The sequence below is a fragment of the Impatiens glandulifera genome, chromosome 1 (genome assembly GCF_907164915.1).
Source record: "Impatiens glandulifera chromosome 1, dImpGla2.1, whole genome shotgun sequence".
Taxonomy (NCBI): Eukaryota; Viridiplantae; Streptophyta; class Magnoliopsida; order Ericales; family Balsaminaceae; genus Impatiens; species Impatiens glandulifera.
In genome coordinates, this window is record NC_061862.1 from 76,877,050 (window position 1) to 76,896,706 (window position 19,657).

The window sequence follows — 19,657 nt, forward strand, 5'->3', positions numbered from 1 at the left end:
TTTGAATAAACTAATTTAATATATATTTTTGAAAATATTTAGAGGATATTAATATATATTAATAATTAATTTTGTAATAATAAAAATTATTTTAAAATTTTTATTAATAAATTAAAAAATAAAATTCATGATAAAACATATTATTTTATTTTATTTTATTTTTATTTTATTTCTATATTACTAAGCAAGTTGATTTAAATATGTGAAAAACAAACTATAACCACTAGTTTTTATTTATAAGTTATCAGGTATAAATGATATAAATATGTTTAAGTGTTTATCGAATAATAAATTGAATGATTGGTAAGAAATATGAATTGTACGATGAAAATCTATAAGATAGTTAAGTTATAAGAGTTAAATATTTCAAATAAAATTTGTGTCAATTACTAACTTCTAAGTAAATTATATAGTAACTTCATGCCTTAAAACTTTAAATATGATAAATTATTTTAAAATCCTAACAATTTAAATTATTTTTGAAAATCAAACTAAGACAGAAGAAAAGACAAGGGAAGATATTTATGCTTATAAAAGGACTAAAATAGTGAGATTGAGGCTTATGGGATAGAGTGAAGAAAAATAATATCTCTTTCCCCATTTTTCACTAATTTTACTTTCACCTTAACTTTACCCAATTTATGTTTGCCTTCATATATGCTTTCAAAAAGGAATCAATTCAATAAAGGCACCTTTAAATGCGGAGATTTATGTTTTCGGTGAAAGATAATTTTTAATATTTTTATTTATATAAAAACTAAAGAAAGTTAAGTTAATTGATTAAAAGACTTAAAATTTATAATCTAAAAAAAATAAAATATATAATATGTTTTAATAATAATTTAATTAATTTAGTTTATCAGGGGGACATGGAAAAAATAACCATTGAGTTTTTAAAAACTTTAAAATAATCAAACATAACCGTTCATTCTCTAATTAATCATATAATAATATATTAATACCAATCATTTCTTATATATAAAAAAAAAAAAAAACCTACTCAAAATTAGGGGCTACAATTTGAGTAGTTTACAGATTAACAAAGTTAAATAATACTAATCAACTTGACCTGTTTAATAATTTGGATCAAAATTTTTAATATAAACCAGATTATTTATGATTTACCTAATTCAATTCGAATCAAATTTAATGTAATTAATTCACCTATCACAAAATAAAAATTAAGCTAAATTATAAATTCATTTAAAAAATATTACAAAGAAAATGAGTGGATGAATATAAAAGAATAACATAAAACTAAAAAAAAATTATAAAGGTTGACCCGACTTTGACCTGTTTATTAATTATGTTAAACAAATCGACCTGATTTTGACCCAAACAAAAAATACATACTTTAACCTGATTTTTTTCATGATTGATCATGAATGTTTTTGTGTCGGTCCAAAATTATTGCCCTATTCAAAATCAATACATACAAATATTTTTAAATAAACTCATCCTTATTTCAAATAAATTATTATCTAACAAGTTTTTAGTTAAGGAATTTCAAACCAAATAAATAATAAGGCGTAATTAGTGTGGGGGGTTTAATAGAATGATGGAGTCGTCTTCTTCGTCAACACAATGAGTGTATAAATCCAGAGCACCTGGTTTTCTTCATCTTCTTCTCCTTCTTCTTTCCTTCTAAAATGGGGTGCACAGCGTCCAAACTCGATAACGAGGATACAGTCCGGCGATGCAAGGACCGCCGCCGTCTCATGAAGGATGCAGTCTACGCTCGTAACCACCTCGCCGCTGCTCATTCCGATTACTGCCGTTCACTTCGCATCACCGGTTCTGCTCTAACAGCTTTTGCAACCGGTGAACCTCTCTCCATTTCCGATCAAACGCCGGCTGTCCTCCTACGCACACCTTCTTCTCTATCTCCTCCTCCTCCTCCGCCGCCGCCATCTCAACCTCGCACTTTTCCTTCTCCCTCCCTCCATCAATCTCCGCCTCCTCCTCCGCCGCCGCCTCATATCATATCATCTCGCCGCTATCATCGGAAACCGCCGATGAAGTTGCCACACATCCTCTCTGATTCGAGTCCTTCCTCCTCTCCGCGGAGTGAAATTGCAAATAGATCAACCAGAAATTACGCTCCGAACTATACATGGAAGACGAATTCAAACTATTGTAGCTCTCCTTCTCATTCTCAAGCATCTTCTGTCTGGAACTGGGACAATTTCTATCCTCCATCTCCTCCCGATTCCGAATACTTTAACCGTCGAAACAACAATAAAGATGAAGATAAGGCGTCTTCAACTTACTCCAAATACAACTACAACCGTGAAAAGAAGCATCCTAACCATGGAGAAGAACAACAAGAAGAAGAAGAAATCGAAAGAGAAGAAGTACAGTGCAGTGAATGGGGTGACCATGAACATGACCAATACAGCACAACGAGCTCTTCCGAGGTAGATGACGACAAAGATTCCAGATCCGAGGTGAGAACTCAATCCAATTTCGCCCCCTCGGCGAAGAACAACCCCCCGCCGGCTATGAACAAATCAGAGAAGTCTGATGATACTAGACAACAAGACGACATGAGTATCGTCGTTCGCCACAGGGATCTGGCGGAAATTGTTGCGGCATTGAATGAGTATTTTGAAAAAGCAGCTGCTGCTGGTGATCAGGTATCTGAAATGCTAGAAACCAGCAGAGCTCAGATGGATATGAATTTTAGACAGATGAAGAGTAAGACAAATCAGAATTCATGGTTAATTATTGAAGCTTATTGATTAGTTTTTAATCCTATCGAGTTCTTAATTTTGTAGAGACTGTTTATCATTCAAGTGGGATGTTCAGTAACTTGAGCTCTCGTTGGACATCTAAGCCACCATTGGGAATCAAATACAAGTTCGAGCCAGGTTCAATTCATGAATCTGTAGGTAACAAGAGTCTCTGTTCAACTTTGGAACGTCTCTTGGCGTGGGAGAAGAAACTCTATCAAGAAATCAAGGTATTCATCATTGTTCACATTACCCATTAGAAGAATCCTGAATAGATTAGAGATGTAACAATCAAATCAATGCAGGCTAGGGAGAGTGTGAAAATTGAACATGAAAAGAAGCTTTCGACTTTACAAAATCAGGAGTACAGAGGGGAAGAAGAAGCAAAGTTGGATAAGACAAAGGTTTCAATAAAGAGATTACAGTCACTAATTGTTGTTACTTCTCAGGCAGTCTCCACTACCTCTACTGCGATCATTGGTCTAAGAGACTGTGAACTTGTACCACAACTAGTTGAACTCTGTCATGGGTAAGTTCTCAAATCTTCTTTAACTTGAATTTCATGTTTATTAAGCATTGTTGTTGTTTAGCATGACCATTAATGTGTATCCTACTGTTTTCTTCTTGTTTCCTCTAAAGAAAAATGGAAAACTGTCATTTGGAAACACCTTTCTCAAGTTGGAGCTGAGTTTGGAAGAAAAAAACTCAATTTATTTGAAAACATTTTAGTTTTTAAAGTATCTAATTCGGAATTAGATGGAGAAAGTGTTTCCAAATTTGATTTTTGAAAGCTTTGACATCTTTCATTGACTTGGGCTTCTATTTGCTATACTAGATTCTTACTAAAATTTACTTAGTTGATCATCAAAGTCTAATACATGCTAATATTTATCTTGCACTTAGTCATTGCTTATATCAGTTAATTAATAGCTTGTTTGAACTGGGTTTTTTTTTTTTTTGGAGGGGGTGGGGGGATTTTCAGAAAAATATTATACGACGAAAAAAGTGATTTATTTGAGTTAAATGACCAAAACATCCTCAATAATTAATATTTTTAAATGTATAAAAATAAAAATAAACCTTTGTTTGCTCTTGTTTGATGGAGGTTATTGAAAATCAGGTTATTTAGGTAAATGAATATATATTTTAAATAGACAGTATTTTGGTGAATCATTTAAATAATGTGATTACTTAGTAGATTGATGATTGGGTAGTGTATGTTTTGAAATTAATCTCAAATAACCCACATCAAACATGACCTAAGAGAGTTTTGATTGATGAATAAGATATAAATCACCTTAGAAAAAGCCCTAATTCTTGTTAATTCTTGTTTAGCTTCATTTATTTGCAAACTAACTTAGTTTCTTTTATAAGCTTTGTTCGGATTTGAGTTCTGAAAAGTTGGGTTATTGGCCGAAAGATTTGATGTAATGAAAAAATAAATATTTTCTTAGAAGAAACATAGAGTATTTTTGAATTTTGGTTGATAAATTGATTGATTATTGGATAGGGAAAGAATGGTGAGTTATTTAATTGTATCCAAATAATCCTGATCAATAACCAATACACTGAACAATGAACAAGGTGTAACAAAAGTTACTTTCAAATAATTCATTGATTATCCAAATCACCCAATATAGATCATACAAATCTCTGCTTTTCTCAACATATAATGTGTAAAAATTGTACACCCATTTTGTTAATTGTGTCAATTTGCATGAATTCAGGTTTATGTACATGTGGAAATCAATGAATCAATTCCATGAAATCCAAAACCAGATAGTACAGCAAGTCAAAGGCCTAATAAATAAAACAACAAAAGGCGAATCAACAACCGATCTCCACCGTCAATCAACTCGCGATCTGGAGTCATCAATCTCCTCTTGGCATTCGAGTTTCTTCAACCTTATAAAATTCCAACGTGATTTCATCCATTCCCTCCACTCTTGGTTCAAACTAACCCTCCTTCCCATCAAAACCGAACCAACAACAACAACAAAAGAAAAATCAAATGCATTCGAATTCATCGACGAATGGAAACTCGCCCTCGAATTCGTCCCCGACACTGTCGCTTCTGAAGCCATTAAAAGCTTCGTAAACGTAATTCACTCGATTTCGCTAAAGCAAACTGAAGAAATCAAGACAAAGAGACGAATGGAAACTACTTCGAAAGAGTTGGAGAGAAAATCGTCGGGTGTTCGAAATTTAGAGAGGAAATTTTATCGTTCTTACTCGACAGTTGGCATTGGGGTTGGATTGGATGCGCATGATCCGCTTTCAGATAAGAAAGAGGAACTTGCGGTTTGTCAAAGGAGGGTGGAAGATGAGATGGTGAGGTATTCGAAGGCGGTTGAGGTTACTAGAGCAATGACGCTTAATAATCTTCAGACTGGCTTGCCGGGTGTGTTTCAGGCGATGACTAGTTTCACGGGGTTGACGAAGGAGGCACTCGAGATTGCTTGTGGTCGATCTTACACCATTAAGTAAATGAATGGGAGGTAATGATTAATACTTTTTGATACTTTGAAAATATGATTATTTGCATTGTGATTTGAGATATTATTTATAGAAGCCTCTTTTAGCTAATGGAAGAGCACAAGAACTCATTTTCATAAGATTATAGATTCGAGTCTTTATACTCGGAACACTTAAAAAGGATCTTAGGTGCAAGCTTACACTCCTTTTTTTATTTTGGAAATAAGTTGTATTATATATGGTGATGTATAAGAAAGAAGGATATTAGGAAACAACATTTGTCCTTTGAAATTAGGTTAGTCTTTTATTGCTTGAGATATGGAAATGTTTTTGTATCTGAAATTCTTAATACATGTGGTTGTCAATAGTTTTTTGGATATAGAATGATCCCAAAGTGAGTTATTTAGGTAAATATAGATACTATTTTATTAATTTTATTGATAAATTAAATAATGAGTAATAAAAGAATTAAAGATGCAATAATGATCTAATACTAAACTAAAATAATCAAAATTCAACTAGCCCTAAATAAAATTTATCATATAGAGTGATCCCAAAGTGAGTTATAGAATTAAAGATGCAATAATGATCTAATACTAAACTACAATAATCAAAATTTAACTAGCCTTAAATAAAATTTATCATATAATATAGGTGGAAATATTGATGTTAGGGTGGAACAAATGAATAAACCCAATTCAACTCTCATCTTATAAGACCCTTATTATTGGTACAATCTATCAATATTTGAAATGTTTGTTTCTTAGTCCAGATGGTTCTAAAGTAATTAAGACCTCGACTTTGATTGCTTAAAGAAAATAAAAACTTGTTTCTAGAAGTTTAGGTAACCCAACCTGAAACATAACATGTCCATAACACCATTATACACATGTTTTGGAGAACTTTTTCTTAAAAAAAAACAATAATAAGAAAAGTAGTAGTAGTTCTAGACGCTAAAAAAAGGTAAGTAACAAGAGAAGAAATACAAATCTTAGGATGACAACACAGATGGAATAAAGTCGTGTTTACTTCACTAGGAAGAGCAGCAGCCACTGCTCTGTGCGACAGGCTGCCCACGCATATTAACCGTTGGAGGCTTCCCATTATTAGTGGCTGGTTGGCTTGCCATTCTATACAAAATTCAAAACAATTCTTTATCAAAAAAATAAATGTGTAATCCTAAGAGTATTTGATTCACCAATACATAATTAAGAGCTCATAACATATTTGAAAACGGAAGAGGGTTGACCTAATCCTGAGGACACCTTATGCCAAACCCAAACCGATCCTACCACAGGGTCTAGGTTAGGCTAACTTTTGGATACCTCGACTAATGCCACTTTAATCTTGTTAATTTCAATGAGAATCAAATTGGTTTTTAAGGGCATTACTACCAAGGGGTCTTTGAAGATATCCTTCTACATGGGGATCTAACAGATTCTAATTAGAGTTCCTAGAAAAGTTTTGGTTTAGGATTTACCTATTTTTAATTGAAGTAGACATTGCCAAGAAAGCCTGTTCAACATTTGTAGAATCTTTTGCACTAGTCTCCATGAATGGTATACCCAATTCATCAGCAAATGCCTGAAAGAGATGGTTAAACATTGTCTGTATTATTAGAAATAGTTTTTACAATAACTCTTGTAATACAAATTGTAAAAGTAAAAATCTTACCTTGCCTGCATCATAAGAAACTTCCCTATTTTCCTCGAGATCACATTTGTTACCCACGAGAAGTTTGTTCACGTTTTCATTCGCATATCTATCAATTTCACTCAACCACTGTTTGACATTGTTGAAACTTTCTTGTTCCGTCACATCATAAACCACCTATAGCAACAAATAAATTAGTTCAAAAGCATATAGTGAATGAAAATTAGTTACAGAAGAAGGAAAAAGAAAAATCACTCACAATAATACCATGTGCTCCGCGATAGTAGCTACTAGTGATTGTCCTAAAACGTTCCTGTCCAGCCGTGTCCCACTGCACATTGAAATATAAATGCGTAATAATTTCAACAATAAAGTAGAATTAAACTTTGAACTTACGATTTGAAGTTTAATACTCTTTCCTTCATGCTCTACTGTGCGGATTTTCTACACGAAAATAGAAGATATTCATAAATTGGGCACATGTATCATGAACTTCCATTACTACAATAATTCTTTTACTTACAAAATCAACTCCAATGGTACTGATGTAACTGTCTAGGTATGAATCATCCTAGAAAGAAAGAAAACATCGATCTCACAACAATAATCAAAAGCTTCATAAACAACAAACTCATGCAAAAATAATGCTTTCAAGTTTGTAAGGATTAAGAACTCACAGCAAATCTCAAAAGAAGACACGACTTTCCAACACCAGAATCTCCAATCAACAACAGCTTGAACAAATAATCACTGGAGAGAAGATTAAAGTATCCAACAATAAACACGATGAATTATAAAACATATCAATAACTTCATTCCATACGATAAGTCTATAGGGTCTTCATCATTCACAAACTTCATCCTGTATCGTTAAATGTAGTAAGTGACCTAACAAACAATGTGTCAAACCCAATTCAAACATCAACATTACATGCAAGCTCAAAATGAAAATCGAGCCCCTTGGTCATTCATCCTTCTGATGTGAACACTTGGGTAATACTGCAATACCCTACTCTTAAAAACAAGCATACATTTACAGAAACCCACTTCCTAAACTATCCAGTTGTCATATCAGTGCCACTATGGTAGCCATCAAACTAACTATGATCAAAAACAATTTGGGCATCAAGGTGATTTGTGCAGAATATAAGGAAAATAGGAGTTTCATCAAACTAAATGTTGAAAAACTGAATCATATTTACAAGAATATATGTAAATCTAAGATTTGATAAGCATTCATTCAGTAAAGGAATTGTGGTTTATGAAAGAGAGACAATAACTTACTATTCGGGATTCATGGCTGAGAGAGTTCAGTATAAGTTTGCAGTTATAGAGGAGCTGAGATCCGATGAATCCGTGAAGGAAGGAGATATAGAGAGATAGAGAAGACTACATAATAGAGATGACGGAGAAAACGAACATGAAATAGTTTTGTTCTATCGTACGGATCAATTTCTGCCACCTGTCCCATGTTTCAATTTCATCACACGCCACGAAGATTGAGATCAACGACCCTTGTTGATTCTCCTCTACTACCGACAATAGTGGTAATATTTGAAAACTTGTAATTTTTAAGATTTATATATTAATTAATATTTTTTATTAAATTGTACCTAAAAAGTTTTTAAATAGGTTAATTTAATAAATGAGTTGAGCTCTTTATCTATACTTTTTAAATTAAGTCAGGGTCATAAGGGACCCATCGAATTTGGTATCTAATTGTTTGGGATAAATTTAATGATATTCAAAGTTGTCATTTTTATTAAAATATAACTCCATCTTTGAATTATATATAGAGTTCAAAACCATTGTAGTATTTTTAAAAATATATATATTTTGTGACATTTATAAATGAAAAATATAATTTTTTTTAAACTAAAATCTTTTCAACTCTTTGCACACATTATACTCATCTCATAAATAAACATGATTGACAAAAATATGGTGTATTTGGGTTAAGCTCGTTGGGTTGGTCGCTCCGCCAAATAATTTAGACGGGTTGGGTTGAAATATTAGCAACCCATTTAGAAGTGGGCTTACACGGGTCAGCCCGTTCGGATCGCGGGCCTAAGCGGGTCAGGCTTGGGTTTGCCGGGTTGGCAAAAAAAAAATTTATGGCACCCAATCCTTTCACTTATGTTATGTGATGTTTTGACTATTCCTATAACTATTGTTGTATCATAATCAACTTTTTTCATTGGTGCTCGGGTGTTTATCAATTATAGAAGTTTCACTCTTTCTGAAAATGTACAAATTCTTATTTGTACTCGTAATTGGTTAGATGGATATGCTATCGATAATTTTATTTACAAATTTTTAATTATGTTTTTGACTTATTTGTGACTTGTGACTTCATATATTAGTTTATTTTGATTTGAATTTTTAATTACCTTCATTTTTTGTAGTACGACTATTTGATCATGTTCTTAAATTCTTGTTTTTTATAACTATTATTACTTTTTATTTATTTTTATTTGTAATGAGACAATCCGGGTTGGCCCGCCTAATCCGCAACCCATCTTGAGTTTAATTGAGTTGGGGATTTTCAGCCCGCCGGGATGGTGGGTCGTCGACCCGTCAAACGATAATTTTGGTGGGTAGGACCGCCCCGCTATGGGTTGGCTCATCTAACCGCTCTAATCCTCCGCCTATTTATATCGAGTCGTTTAAATAAATACGTCTAAAATTGTAAACCATATACAAACTATAAAGTTATATCGTTTTAAAATTATATGAAATATAAATATAAATTATATATCTTTTAATTTTTTTAAATTCGAATATAAAAAATTAAGTATTACTGACACTATCAAATAGTTAAAAAAAATAATATGTCAAAACAATAAGAACGGATATATTATTCATTTTGAGACAAAACCTCAGCTAACTAAAATTAGGATAGTACAATTTAATATGTGAGCTTTGTGTCTCAAATAACAATTAAACCAAGTTTAAATAAGTCGGCCTCACTTGCCTTAAGGAGCCACTTTAGTACTAAATCGGTTATACTACAACCATGATTTAATAATAATAATAATCCGTCTAGCGGTTCTTTATTCAAATTATCCCATTTGAGTTAGTTTTGAAGAGCATACGGAAAATTTGATTAAATGGCCTTAAAGATTAGGCTATTTGACTTTTTTGACCCCCTTAAAAAAAAGCGCTGGTGATACTTTTATATTTTTTGATGAAATTGTCCCTATCGCGAGACGCAATTGGCATTCGAGAGACGATTTTTTTTTCAAATTTTTTTTCGTCTCGCGGTTGTTGGGTGCATCTCGCGAATACCAGTTGCGTCTCGCAAATGAGACATTTTCGTCCAAAAAAATAAAAGTGTCACCAACGCTTTTTTTTTTAAGCGCTGGCACCTTTTACAATTAAGGGTATCTTCGGTATCATCTCATTAAATTTTCCTTCCACACTATGCATGTACATCCTATTTAAATAGAAGGAATTGGGGATGGTTTAAGAGAGAAAAGTTAAAAAATCAATAATTTTGTTAAAACCATGACACATTGTAGGGTACATGTTTAGAAACAACAAATTTGATCTCGATTTTTCTCCGATATGATCGCTAGTTGACCGGGATGGAATGAATATAGTATTTGTGTCTCCTCTCCACCATAACTCGATTCCGCCTCCGAATACTCATCAATATAGTTAAATATATAAAAACAATAATTTATTTATATATTATAAGAGTTTTAAGTTAAATTTTTAGGAATTGGTTAAATGTTGGATTATCTATATATATCTAATAACGTTTAATTTAAAAGGTTGGAGGTGTACATCACGCTCTCTCCAAAATTATTAGCATCATCATAGTATTTTCTCTTTCTTATATATATATATATATATATATATATATATATATATATATATTTCTCTCTCTTCATTTATCTTTATCAATTAATTGTTTTTTTATTCCTTACCATATATATATTCACACTAATAATATATAAAATATATATTTTTTCATCAATTCTATTAACTTTCATCATTAATTATTTTATGTCTCTATGTCTGTTACTCTTTTATATATATATATATATTAATATTTTTTTATTAATTATTTTAAAAATAAACTTAATGATTCTCGTCTAAAATATTATATATATTAATCACGCTCTCTCCAAAATGATCAACATCATCATCATAGGTATTTTCTCTTTCTTAAATATATATATTTCTCTCTCTTCTTTCATTCTCGAGAACGAGGCTTTTAGTTATTTCAAAGAAGATCCATATTTGTGTAATGTGGTATGAACTCTTGAGCTCAAGTCTAAACTTCTTATCATATATTTTTATTAGTTCTTGAAATATAACTTTTTTTCTCTATTATATATGTTTCGTCTCTCCTTAAGTCTTATTTTGTTATTCAAAGACAGATGAGAGCAAAGTTATCTAGAGACTATATATATATATATATATAATAATTCCCGATTTGTTTGGTTGGTTTCAAGTCCTTTTAGTCATCACTTTAATATGTTGATTTTCAATATTTCAATTGATGTTTTGATGGAGATGATGGGTTCATTGGACTCAAGATTAAACAACTTTGATTTTTTTATTAGGTTTTAGCGATAATGGTGCTATCATGGTTATGCAAAGTTGTTTTTGGTGATAATCGTGTTATCATGCCTGAAGGTGTGAGCATTGGTAAGTCAGTGAAATTTAGATCATTTTATCATAAAATTCATTTGTAAAAAGATTTTTTAATTTTTCTATTACATTAGTTCTTGATTTTATTTGGTTTATTTCAGGTATTTTCAGCCATTATATGCCATTATACTTCTAGATGCAAGCTATTGTCTGAATGTTTGTTTACTTAAAATATTTTAATTTTGAGATAATTGTGTTTAGCTTTAGATTTCTTATATATACACTAACTTGGAATAATTTGTTTAGAACTCATAATTTTAATGAAATAATAATGTGTTTTATGAATTTAATTTTATTGTGCAACTACTATTTTTATCTACTAATTTTATGTTATATTTTAGTTTTTGATACTCCTATTTTTATTAAAAAAATGTTAATAAAAATAAAATCAATAAATATAACCTACCATCTATATATATTAATATTTTTTATTAAATATTTCATCTAAATAATTTGATTATTTATAAAAAATTCAAATATAATAAACCCTTCTCATCTAAAAATACATTTAAGATTTGTATTAAATATTAATATTAATTATGAAAACTATTTAGGAGATTTAAATTGTAAAATAATATACTTACATTACATTGAATATGTTCACACTAATGGATAATAAATATTATTATAACCTCTAATTAATTCAGTTTTATTCTAATTTATAACTAATTATTATAAATAAAATTAACTGATAATAAATATTATTATAACCTTAAAGAAGATCTGTATTTGTGTAATGTGGTATGAAATCTTGAGCTACCACATATGATAAGTCTAAACTTCTTATCATGTATTTTTATTGGTTCTTGAAATATAATTTTTCTTCTCTATTATGTTTCGTCTCTTTTAAGTCTTATTTTGTTACTCAAAGACAGATGAGAGCAAAGTTATCTAGAGACTATATATATATATATATATATATATATATATATATATATATAATAATTTCCGATTTGTTTGGTTGGTTTCAAGTCCTTTTAGTCGTCACTTTAATATGTTGATTTTTAATATTTCAATTGATGTTTTGATGGAGATGATGGGTTCATTCGATTCAAGATTAAACAACTTTGATTTTTTTATTAGGTTTTGGCGAGTCATTAAGACTATTTCTAAAATGATTTTTAAGAAATAAAAATTGAAGGATTACTTTTTAAATGTAAAAAAAAAAGTCGTTTTTTTTACATTTCAATCATATTTTCAATAATTCTTAAATGTAATTAACGATAATTATGATGAAATATATTTTTATTAATAAAATTCACTTTTTATTTTATGACAGTTTTATCTAGAAAAATTATATATTTCTTAAAACAGATTAATATGGATAATTTTTATTGAGATTATAAAGTACAAATCAATAACCATAACTTTTAACATAATTGTTTTAATGGAAAATTAACAACAATCTTTATCCGTTTAAAAAAAAAGTCAATAATGCTTTTATCATCCTATTGATTGTGAATTATGTGGAGTGATTAATTAATGGTACTTTGATTTTCATATAATTATTTATTGGGTATAAAATAAATAATTAAAATTATGAAGCTTGTATTTAATGTAAAAAAAAAATCAAATTATTGTTAAGGGACTTAAGTTGGTCTAATTTATTTTATATAAATATGTATTAGAAAGAATTGAACCCAGACAACTATATTATATTATTATTATTATTTTTAAAAATTTGGGATATATATATATAATAACTTCGTAGAACACCTACATTTGGGTAGAGTCGGATCTAAGCGTTGGCTAGGGAAGCGTCCCGTAGTAAGAGGAGTAGTTATGAACCATATAGACCATCCCCATGGGGTGGGAAGGGAGAGCCTTAATTGGTGGAAAAAAACCCACAACCCCTTGGGGTTATCCTGCACTTGGAAGAAGTAGAAAAATGAGCAGTTAATCCTGTTGTGAAAAGAGCTATTATTGCAAAAATATGTGAATACAACTAACTATCATTAAGAATTTCATCTTTAGACCAAAAACAAGCAAGGGGTGGAATACCGCAAAGAGAGAGTGTACCTAATAAAAGCGTTTTTTTATAATTGGCACGTGTTTTGTTAAACCCCCGATAAGAATCATATTATGACTTTTATCTGACGAATATCCAACAATAGCTTCCATTGAATGAATAACCGAACCAGATGCTAAAAACAATAATGCTTTCGAATAAGCATGAGTAATTAAATGAAATAAAGCAATTCGATAGGATCCCATACCTAAAGTAAACATCATATAACCCAATTGAGACATTGTAGAATAGGCTAAACCCCTCTTAATGTCTTTTTGAGCAAGAGCTAAAGTGACTCCTAAAAATAATGTTATTATACCAATTAACGAGATTAAATTCATTATATAAGGTATGGTTATGAAAAGAGGAAGAATACGAGCTACAAGAAAAATGCCCGCTGCTAGCAGCATGGATAAGCGCTGAAATAGGAGTAGATCCCTCCATAGCATCGGGTAACCACACAGGTTACCCATGAAGAGGGAATTGTGCAGATTTAGCAACTGCGCCGGCAAATAATAGAACAACACACAAAATAACCAATAAAACATCAACCTCATTATTCAAAATATTGAATATTTCGAATAAATCCTGAAATTCAAAACTACCTGTTATCCAATAAAAACCTTAATTTTTTTTTATATTTTCACACAAATAAATTTTATATTTTTTTTAATAAAATAAAAAATTATATGTATTTTTGATTTATTTAAAAATTAAATATTTTAAAAACAAATAACATTTTTCTCACCTATAATTTAATATATATTAATTTACTTTCCTAATTTTTTTTTCTCTTTATATATATATATATATATGAGAAAATTTGAGAGTTATTATTATTATTATCATAATTATTTTTATATATATTAATTTTTTCTTCTTAATTAATATTTTTTTATTTTCTTTTTATAACTTTAATAATTAATTTATATTTTATTTTCTCTTTATATTATTGGATAGATTTCTCGGGGCTCCAATTATTTTTAATGTTTAATTCAATCCAGATGAGATTGATGCACAGGAGGATGTGACGTTCATCGCGTCGTCTTCTACTAACCTTCCACGCTGTAACTACATATATCCTTAAGGTACACATTGATTTTTCTGAGTTTCGATTGAACTTGTATTATGTTACACTTTTTGGTAGACGACATACCAGAAAATTGTTTTGTTGCAAGACATCGTAGATGGTGAGTGCATCGTCTTCTTCCCCTGATGAGACGACGATGGCGATGAAGACGACGAGGAAGAGGAGAGATGAGAAGAATCGGAGGAGTGACGTGATAGTTGTAGGATACCAAGTATTCGACGAAATGACAAAGAAAGATTCTTACTTTCTCATCTCCTTTAATAAATAAAACTTTATATAATTTTAAGAGGAGAGTGCACCTTCCACCATTTTCTCAACTTTTGATTTCTAAAAGTTGTCTAAATAAATTTTATTCTTCCTAATTGCTTAAAGTTTGAGCCAATTCTAAATCTTTTTATAATTGAATCTAGGGTTAATTATGAGATTATATAAAAATTCATCACTTTACTTCCAACTCTAGGCATTGTTTAATTCGATTATGACATAACAATTGTTGTCACAGATTTGCTTGGTTTACTCGAGAGAGCTCAGCAAGGTTTTGGTTTAATCCATGAATTTCTTAGTCACATAGAAAGATGTTTTGTTTTGGAAAATGAAACTATATATTCATTAATGTCATCATACTGTGTTGCTGCTTATTTATAACCATTATGAAAACCAGGTACAAGTTATTGATGGTTCATCTGAACAGCCAGAATACGAATATGATTCAGTTCGGCTTAAAATATAATTGTTTATTCTAGAGCTTTCTGAAAAACCATGTTGGGTAGATTATAAATAAATTGATCTTCCCGAAGCATATGAGAAATGGGCATCATTCAAGGAAAATATTAAAGGACGTGACATTATATGTTTTTTGTATTAGTGCTGCCACTAGAAAGGGTACCCACAAAGTGATACCTGTAGCTTATGAACTCATACTGGCTCAAAGAGAAGACAGTATAAATAAAGTTCTTACCTTTTATTTAAAAGAAATCTTAATATCTCTAGAATATTTAAAATCTTATATTAATGTTTAGATACAAAATTGTTTCCAAATATTGCTCTCTTTTAGAGTGGGATGTCTCAATTTTCATTGTATCTCAACTATGGACATCTTTCTCTATCTATAAATTTATTAACAGTTTTTCAGAAGTATATAACACACGTGTTTATGAATGAACCTATAAACATATTTTTGTTTGTGATGATGATACAAAGCATAAACTCTTTATTTTTTATGTTAGATTCTCTTTTCATTACTAAACATGAATTGATAATTATATAACTGACAACTTTTCATTTCAGTTACATAGATTCAGAAAGATGTTTGGTAGTTTATAACAAAATGGATCATCCAGAAGCACACATAAAAATGGGTATCATTCAAGGAAATTTTGAAAGACGTGGTATTAAATGTTTTTGTATGAGTGTTGTCACGAGAAATGGTACACTAGAAGTGATATATGCAGCTTATAAACTCATATTGGCTCAAAGAAAAACAATATAAATCAAGGTCTTACCTTTTTTTAAAGAAATCTTAATGTCTCTAGAATATTTGAAGTATCATATTAATGTTTAGATACAAATTTGTTTTCAAATATTACTCTCTTTCAGAGTGGGAGGTTTCTATTTTCATTGTATCTCAACCAAATACATCTTTTTGTATCCATAAATTTATTAACGTTTTTTCAGAAATATAATGCAAAAGTGTTTATGAATGAACCTATAAACATATTTTTGGTTGTGATGATGATACAAAACATAAACCCTATATTTTTTATGTTGGATTCTCTTTTTATTACTAAACTTGAATTGATAATTGTATAACTGACCACTTTTCATTACAGTTGCATAGATTCAGAAAGAAGATTTTGATACAAGAGAGAAAAATATTATGGTTAAATATAGTGACGAGAATAAAGTGACAGTTATAATGTAGTTAATTGTGAAGAGTGTGTTATGAAATGATTTTAGTTGTATCAGATTTCAGCACGTATTGAAAGTATGTGGAGTATACAAGTCTTTGTCTAAATTTTGGTGTAAAAGAGGTGACACCGTTTTTGTTGGAGAGGTTAAATTTAGGTTTTTCTTCTTCCAACGATTTTGTATATTCTTAATGATTGAGTTATGAAAACACATTTTGCAGATGGAGATGACATGGAATGACTCTAATGGACCAGATGGCTTAAATGGAATTAAAATCTTAACTTTCATCTACACAACATGTAAACATAACTGATCACTTTTCATTACAATTACATAGATTTAAAAAGAAGATTTCAGCACATCTTAAAAGCAAGTTGGTATAGAAATCTTTGTCTAAATTTGGTGTAATGTAGGGTGACACCGTTTTTGTTGAAGAGGTTAAATTTAGCTTATTCCAACGATTTAGTATTTCTTAATAATTGTTATGAATACATTTTGCAGAACACCACTAAATTTACATTAAAAAATTTCATTCTTTAACATTAAAAAGAACAAAACTTATAAAATTAATAAAGAAATTAAAATAGTGTAAGTTCATGTTTATATTTATATAAAAATATTTAGTTCATATAAGTTCGTTTATAAAAAATTAAAATATTGTAAGTTCATATGTATATATATTTTGTTTTAATATAAATATATATTAATTTTATATAAATATTTTTTTATTATATATAAACCTATTGAATTAAATATCATATAAAAATTTCATTTATATTTTTTTCCGTTGTGTACAACGTAAGGTATTTTACTAGGATATTTTACTAGTTCAATTATTAATACTTAAATTCCTATTTTTTTTATAAGATTATCAATAAAGTAATCTAAGAAAAAAAAAATTAATTTGAAATGATTTAATACTATATAAAATAAAAGAAATTGTTGATAATTTTGTAAATTGATATATTAATGACACCACCATTTTGTTGATAATTGAAAGATTTATTTGGTGGCCGCCAAATCAAGGGCAAATTAAGGTCGACTTCGCCGTCTCTCTATCTCTCCTCCATTGTTGAGCATTCGTGAAAACCAGGAAGGATATGGCCGGAGAAGACGCCGCCGCCGAAGAGTTCTACTTACGCTACTACGTTGGACACAAGGGGAAGTTCGGCCACGAGTTTTTGGAGTTCGAGTTCAGACCCGATGGGAAGCTCCGTTATGCCAACAACTCTAACTACAAGAACGATACCATGATCCGCAAGGAGGTCTTTCTTACCCCTTCCGTCCTCCGAGAATGCCGCCGCATCGTCTCTGATAGCGAGGTTTGCTCCTCTTTTTACTTTCTAGGGTTTCTTTCTCAAAATACTTTACTTTCTGTTTTTCTAAAATCTGCTGCCGATTTAGGGATTAGGGTTTATCTTTGGATACATTTTCACTGATTATATCGTAAATTAGAAATGTATTTTGTGAGGTTGTGCTGAATAATTGAACTGTTGAAATTGTATATAGCTGATGAAGGAAGATGATAACAACTGGCCAGAACCTGATCGTGTTGGGCGTCAAGAGCTTGAGATTGTTATGGGAAATGAACATATTTCCTTCACTACTTCGAAGATTGGGTCTCTAGTTGATGTTCAGAGCAGCAAAGATCCTGAAGGACTTCGTATCTTCTACTATCTTGTTCAGGTTTGTTATTTGAGTGATCTTTGCTTTTCTTTCTTCTATTATGTTGTTATATTCTATCTGCCCCTGTTATTAGAAACCCTTTTTACCAAGCATCAGAATGATCGAACCAATAATGTATTTGGAAACTCTTTCTGGATCTGAAAAGGTGTTAACCCGGATGTAATCACAATGAAAGCTCTAGTGGAGGGTTTTATTGCAAAGGTTCAAATCTTTTGTTTGTTTAATTGATCGAATAAGATCAATGCAATGCAATGCACCCCCCCCCCCCCCCCCCCCCTCTGGAAAAATGAATTCGTCTGCAGGAAAATGAAAATCCATGTATTAGTATTGGAAAAGGTTTACGAAATTTGTAATGAGATGATGAACATGGTCGGTTCTCATTTTCTAAAGAAAAATATCGACAATAAATTTGATTAGTTGAATAAAAAAGTATCATGACTAGCCTAATCAGCTACATTGCTAACCACACGTGTCATGGATAACATCTGATCAGGATCTAATCCTACAGTTGGTGAAGTTGTTTGGACTAGTAGATTTCATTCCATAATTCATCATCTCGCGTTCTTGTCATTTGTGTTCATGTTTACTTGTAAAAGAGGAAGAGTCTTGAACTAAGAGGTTGTCTCAAAGGGTGTCATGGCGGTGAAATGTTATGATGCTAGCCTCTATAGTTGAAGATTATGAAATGATCATTCGACTTGTAAAACATAAATTGATCCATTGATAAATGGTTCCACTTAGAGGTCATGTCAGCATTGATTTTGTTAGTTCAAGAGGCCAAATCGATAATAAGGGTGTATGAATTCTCCAACAGGGTTTTGAGTCCAGAAATTGGAATTTTACCTAAATCTCTACGTTCTTTTGCTCCTGCATTATCTTTTCAGCGCTCAATAATATGATACTTTCTTTTCAGGATTTGAAGTGTTTTGTATTTTCGCTCATCTCCCTCCACTTCAAGATCAAGCCTATCTAGGGTAGAACAGCAGTTTGGATTTGAGAGCTTGTGTCATTCTTCTAACTGCATTACTTACTCATCACTGGTGTTTGAATTTCATGATTCAGTTGAACAACGAATCTTTTGAGTCGAGTGGATGTTTTGTGTAAGATCATTAATCTTTTTTGTTTGATTTTTAGATATGGATTCAGATTTGAGATAATGTGTCATTTGATTTGATATTTTTTTTATCTTTATTTAATGGGCTATGATTATATAAATTTATATAAAACAGTAAAATGATTAAGATTTGAATATGTATATGTTGGCAAAATTTGTATTGATTATTATATACTTGTCAGTTGTCTATAGTCTATACTAAAATTGGTGCAGAATCTTGACAGTTAGTTGGGTGTCTATTTTTTTCAAATAATTTCTTTATGTATTGGTATATATCATAATATTATACTAAAACCTACATAATCTCAACTTCTCAAGTTAGATATTTA

General features: G+C 30.4%; 3 protein-coding genes across 4 annotated transcripts; 2 read left to right on the plus strand and 1 right to left on the minus strand.

Moving 5' to 3' along the window:
• The first annotated feature begins 1,605 nt into the window (after positions 1-1,605).
• Positions 1,606-8,420, plus strand: LOC124918960 (nitrate regulatory gene2 protein-like). Of its 2 annotated transcripts, XM_047459048.1 has the most exons (5): positions 1,606-2,697; positions 2,778-2,962; positions 3,038-3,261; positions 4,460-5,230; positions 8,188-8,420. In XM_047459048.1, the coding sequence occupies exons 1-4, from the start codon at positions 1,650-1,652 to the stop codon at positions 5,217-5,219; spliced, it is 2,217 nt and encodes a 738-aa protein (XP_047315004.1). In that variant the 5' UTR covers positions 1,606-1,649; the 3' UTR covers positions 5,220-5,230; positions 8,188-8,420. The 2 variants fall into 2 exon arrangements, with proteins under 2 accessions (XP_047315004.1, XP_047315003.1); XM_047459047.1 differs by lacking the exon at positions 8,188-8,420 and having other exon boundaries at positions 4,460-5,524.
• On the minus strand, positions 6,118-8,275 carry LOC124918961 (ras-related protein RIC1). Its single transcript, XM_047459049.1, has 8 exons — positions 8,145-8,275; positions 7,538-7,610; positions 7,384-7,431; positions 7,257-7,304; positions 7,120-7,191; positions 6,882-7,037; positions 6,688-6,791; positions 6,118-6,337 (listed from the first exon to the last, which is right to left on the minus strand). The coding sequence occupies exons 1-8, from the start codon at positions 8,156-8,158 to the stop codon at positions 6,241-6,243; spliced, it is 612 nt and encodes a 203-aa protein (XP_047315005.1). The 5' UTR covers positions 8,159-8,275; the 3' UTR covers positions 6,118-6,240.
• A 9,107-nt stretch (positions 8,421-17,527) lies between the features above and the next one.
• On the plus strand, positions 17,528-19,410 carry LOC124921672 (protein mago nashi homolog 2-like). Its single transcript, XM_047462359.1, has 3 exons — positions 17,528-17,850; positions 18,038-18,214; positions 19,128-19,410. Exons 1-3 carry the CDS (start codon positions 17,629-17,631, stop codon positions 19,185-19,187), a joined length of 459 nt encoding a protein of 152 aa, XP_047318315.1. The 5' UTR covers positions 17,528-17,628; the 3' UTR covers positions 19,188-19,410.
• The last annotated feature ends 247 nt before the right edge of the window (positions 19,411-19,657 follow it).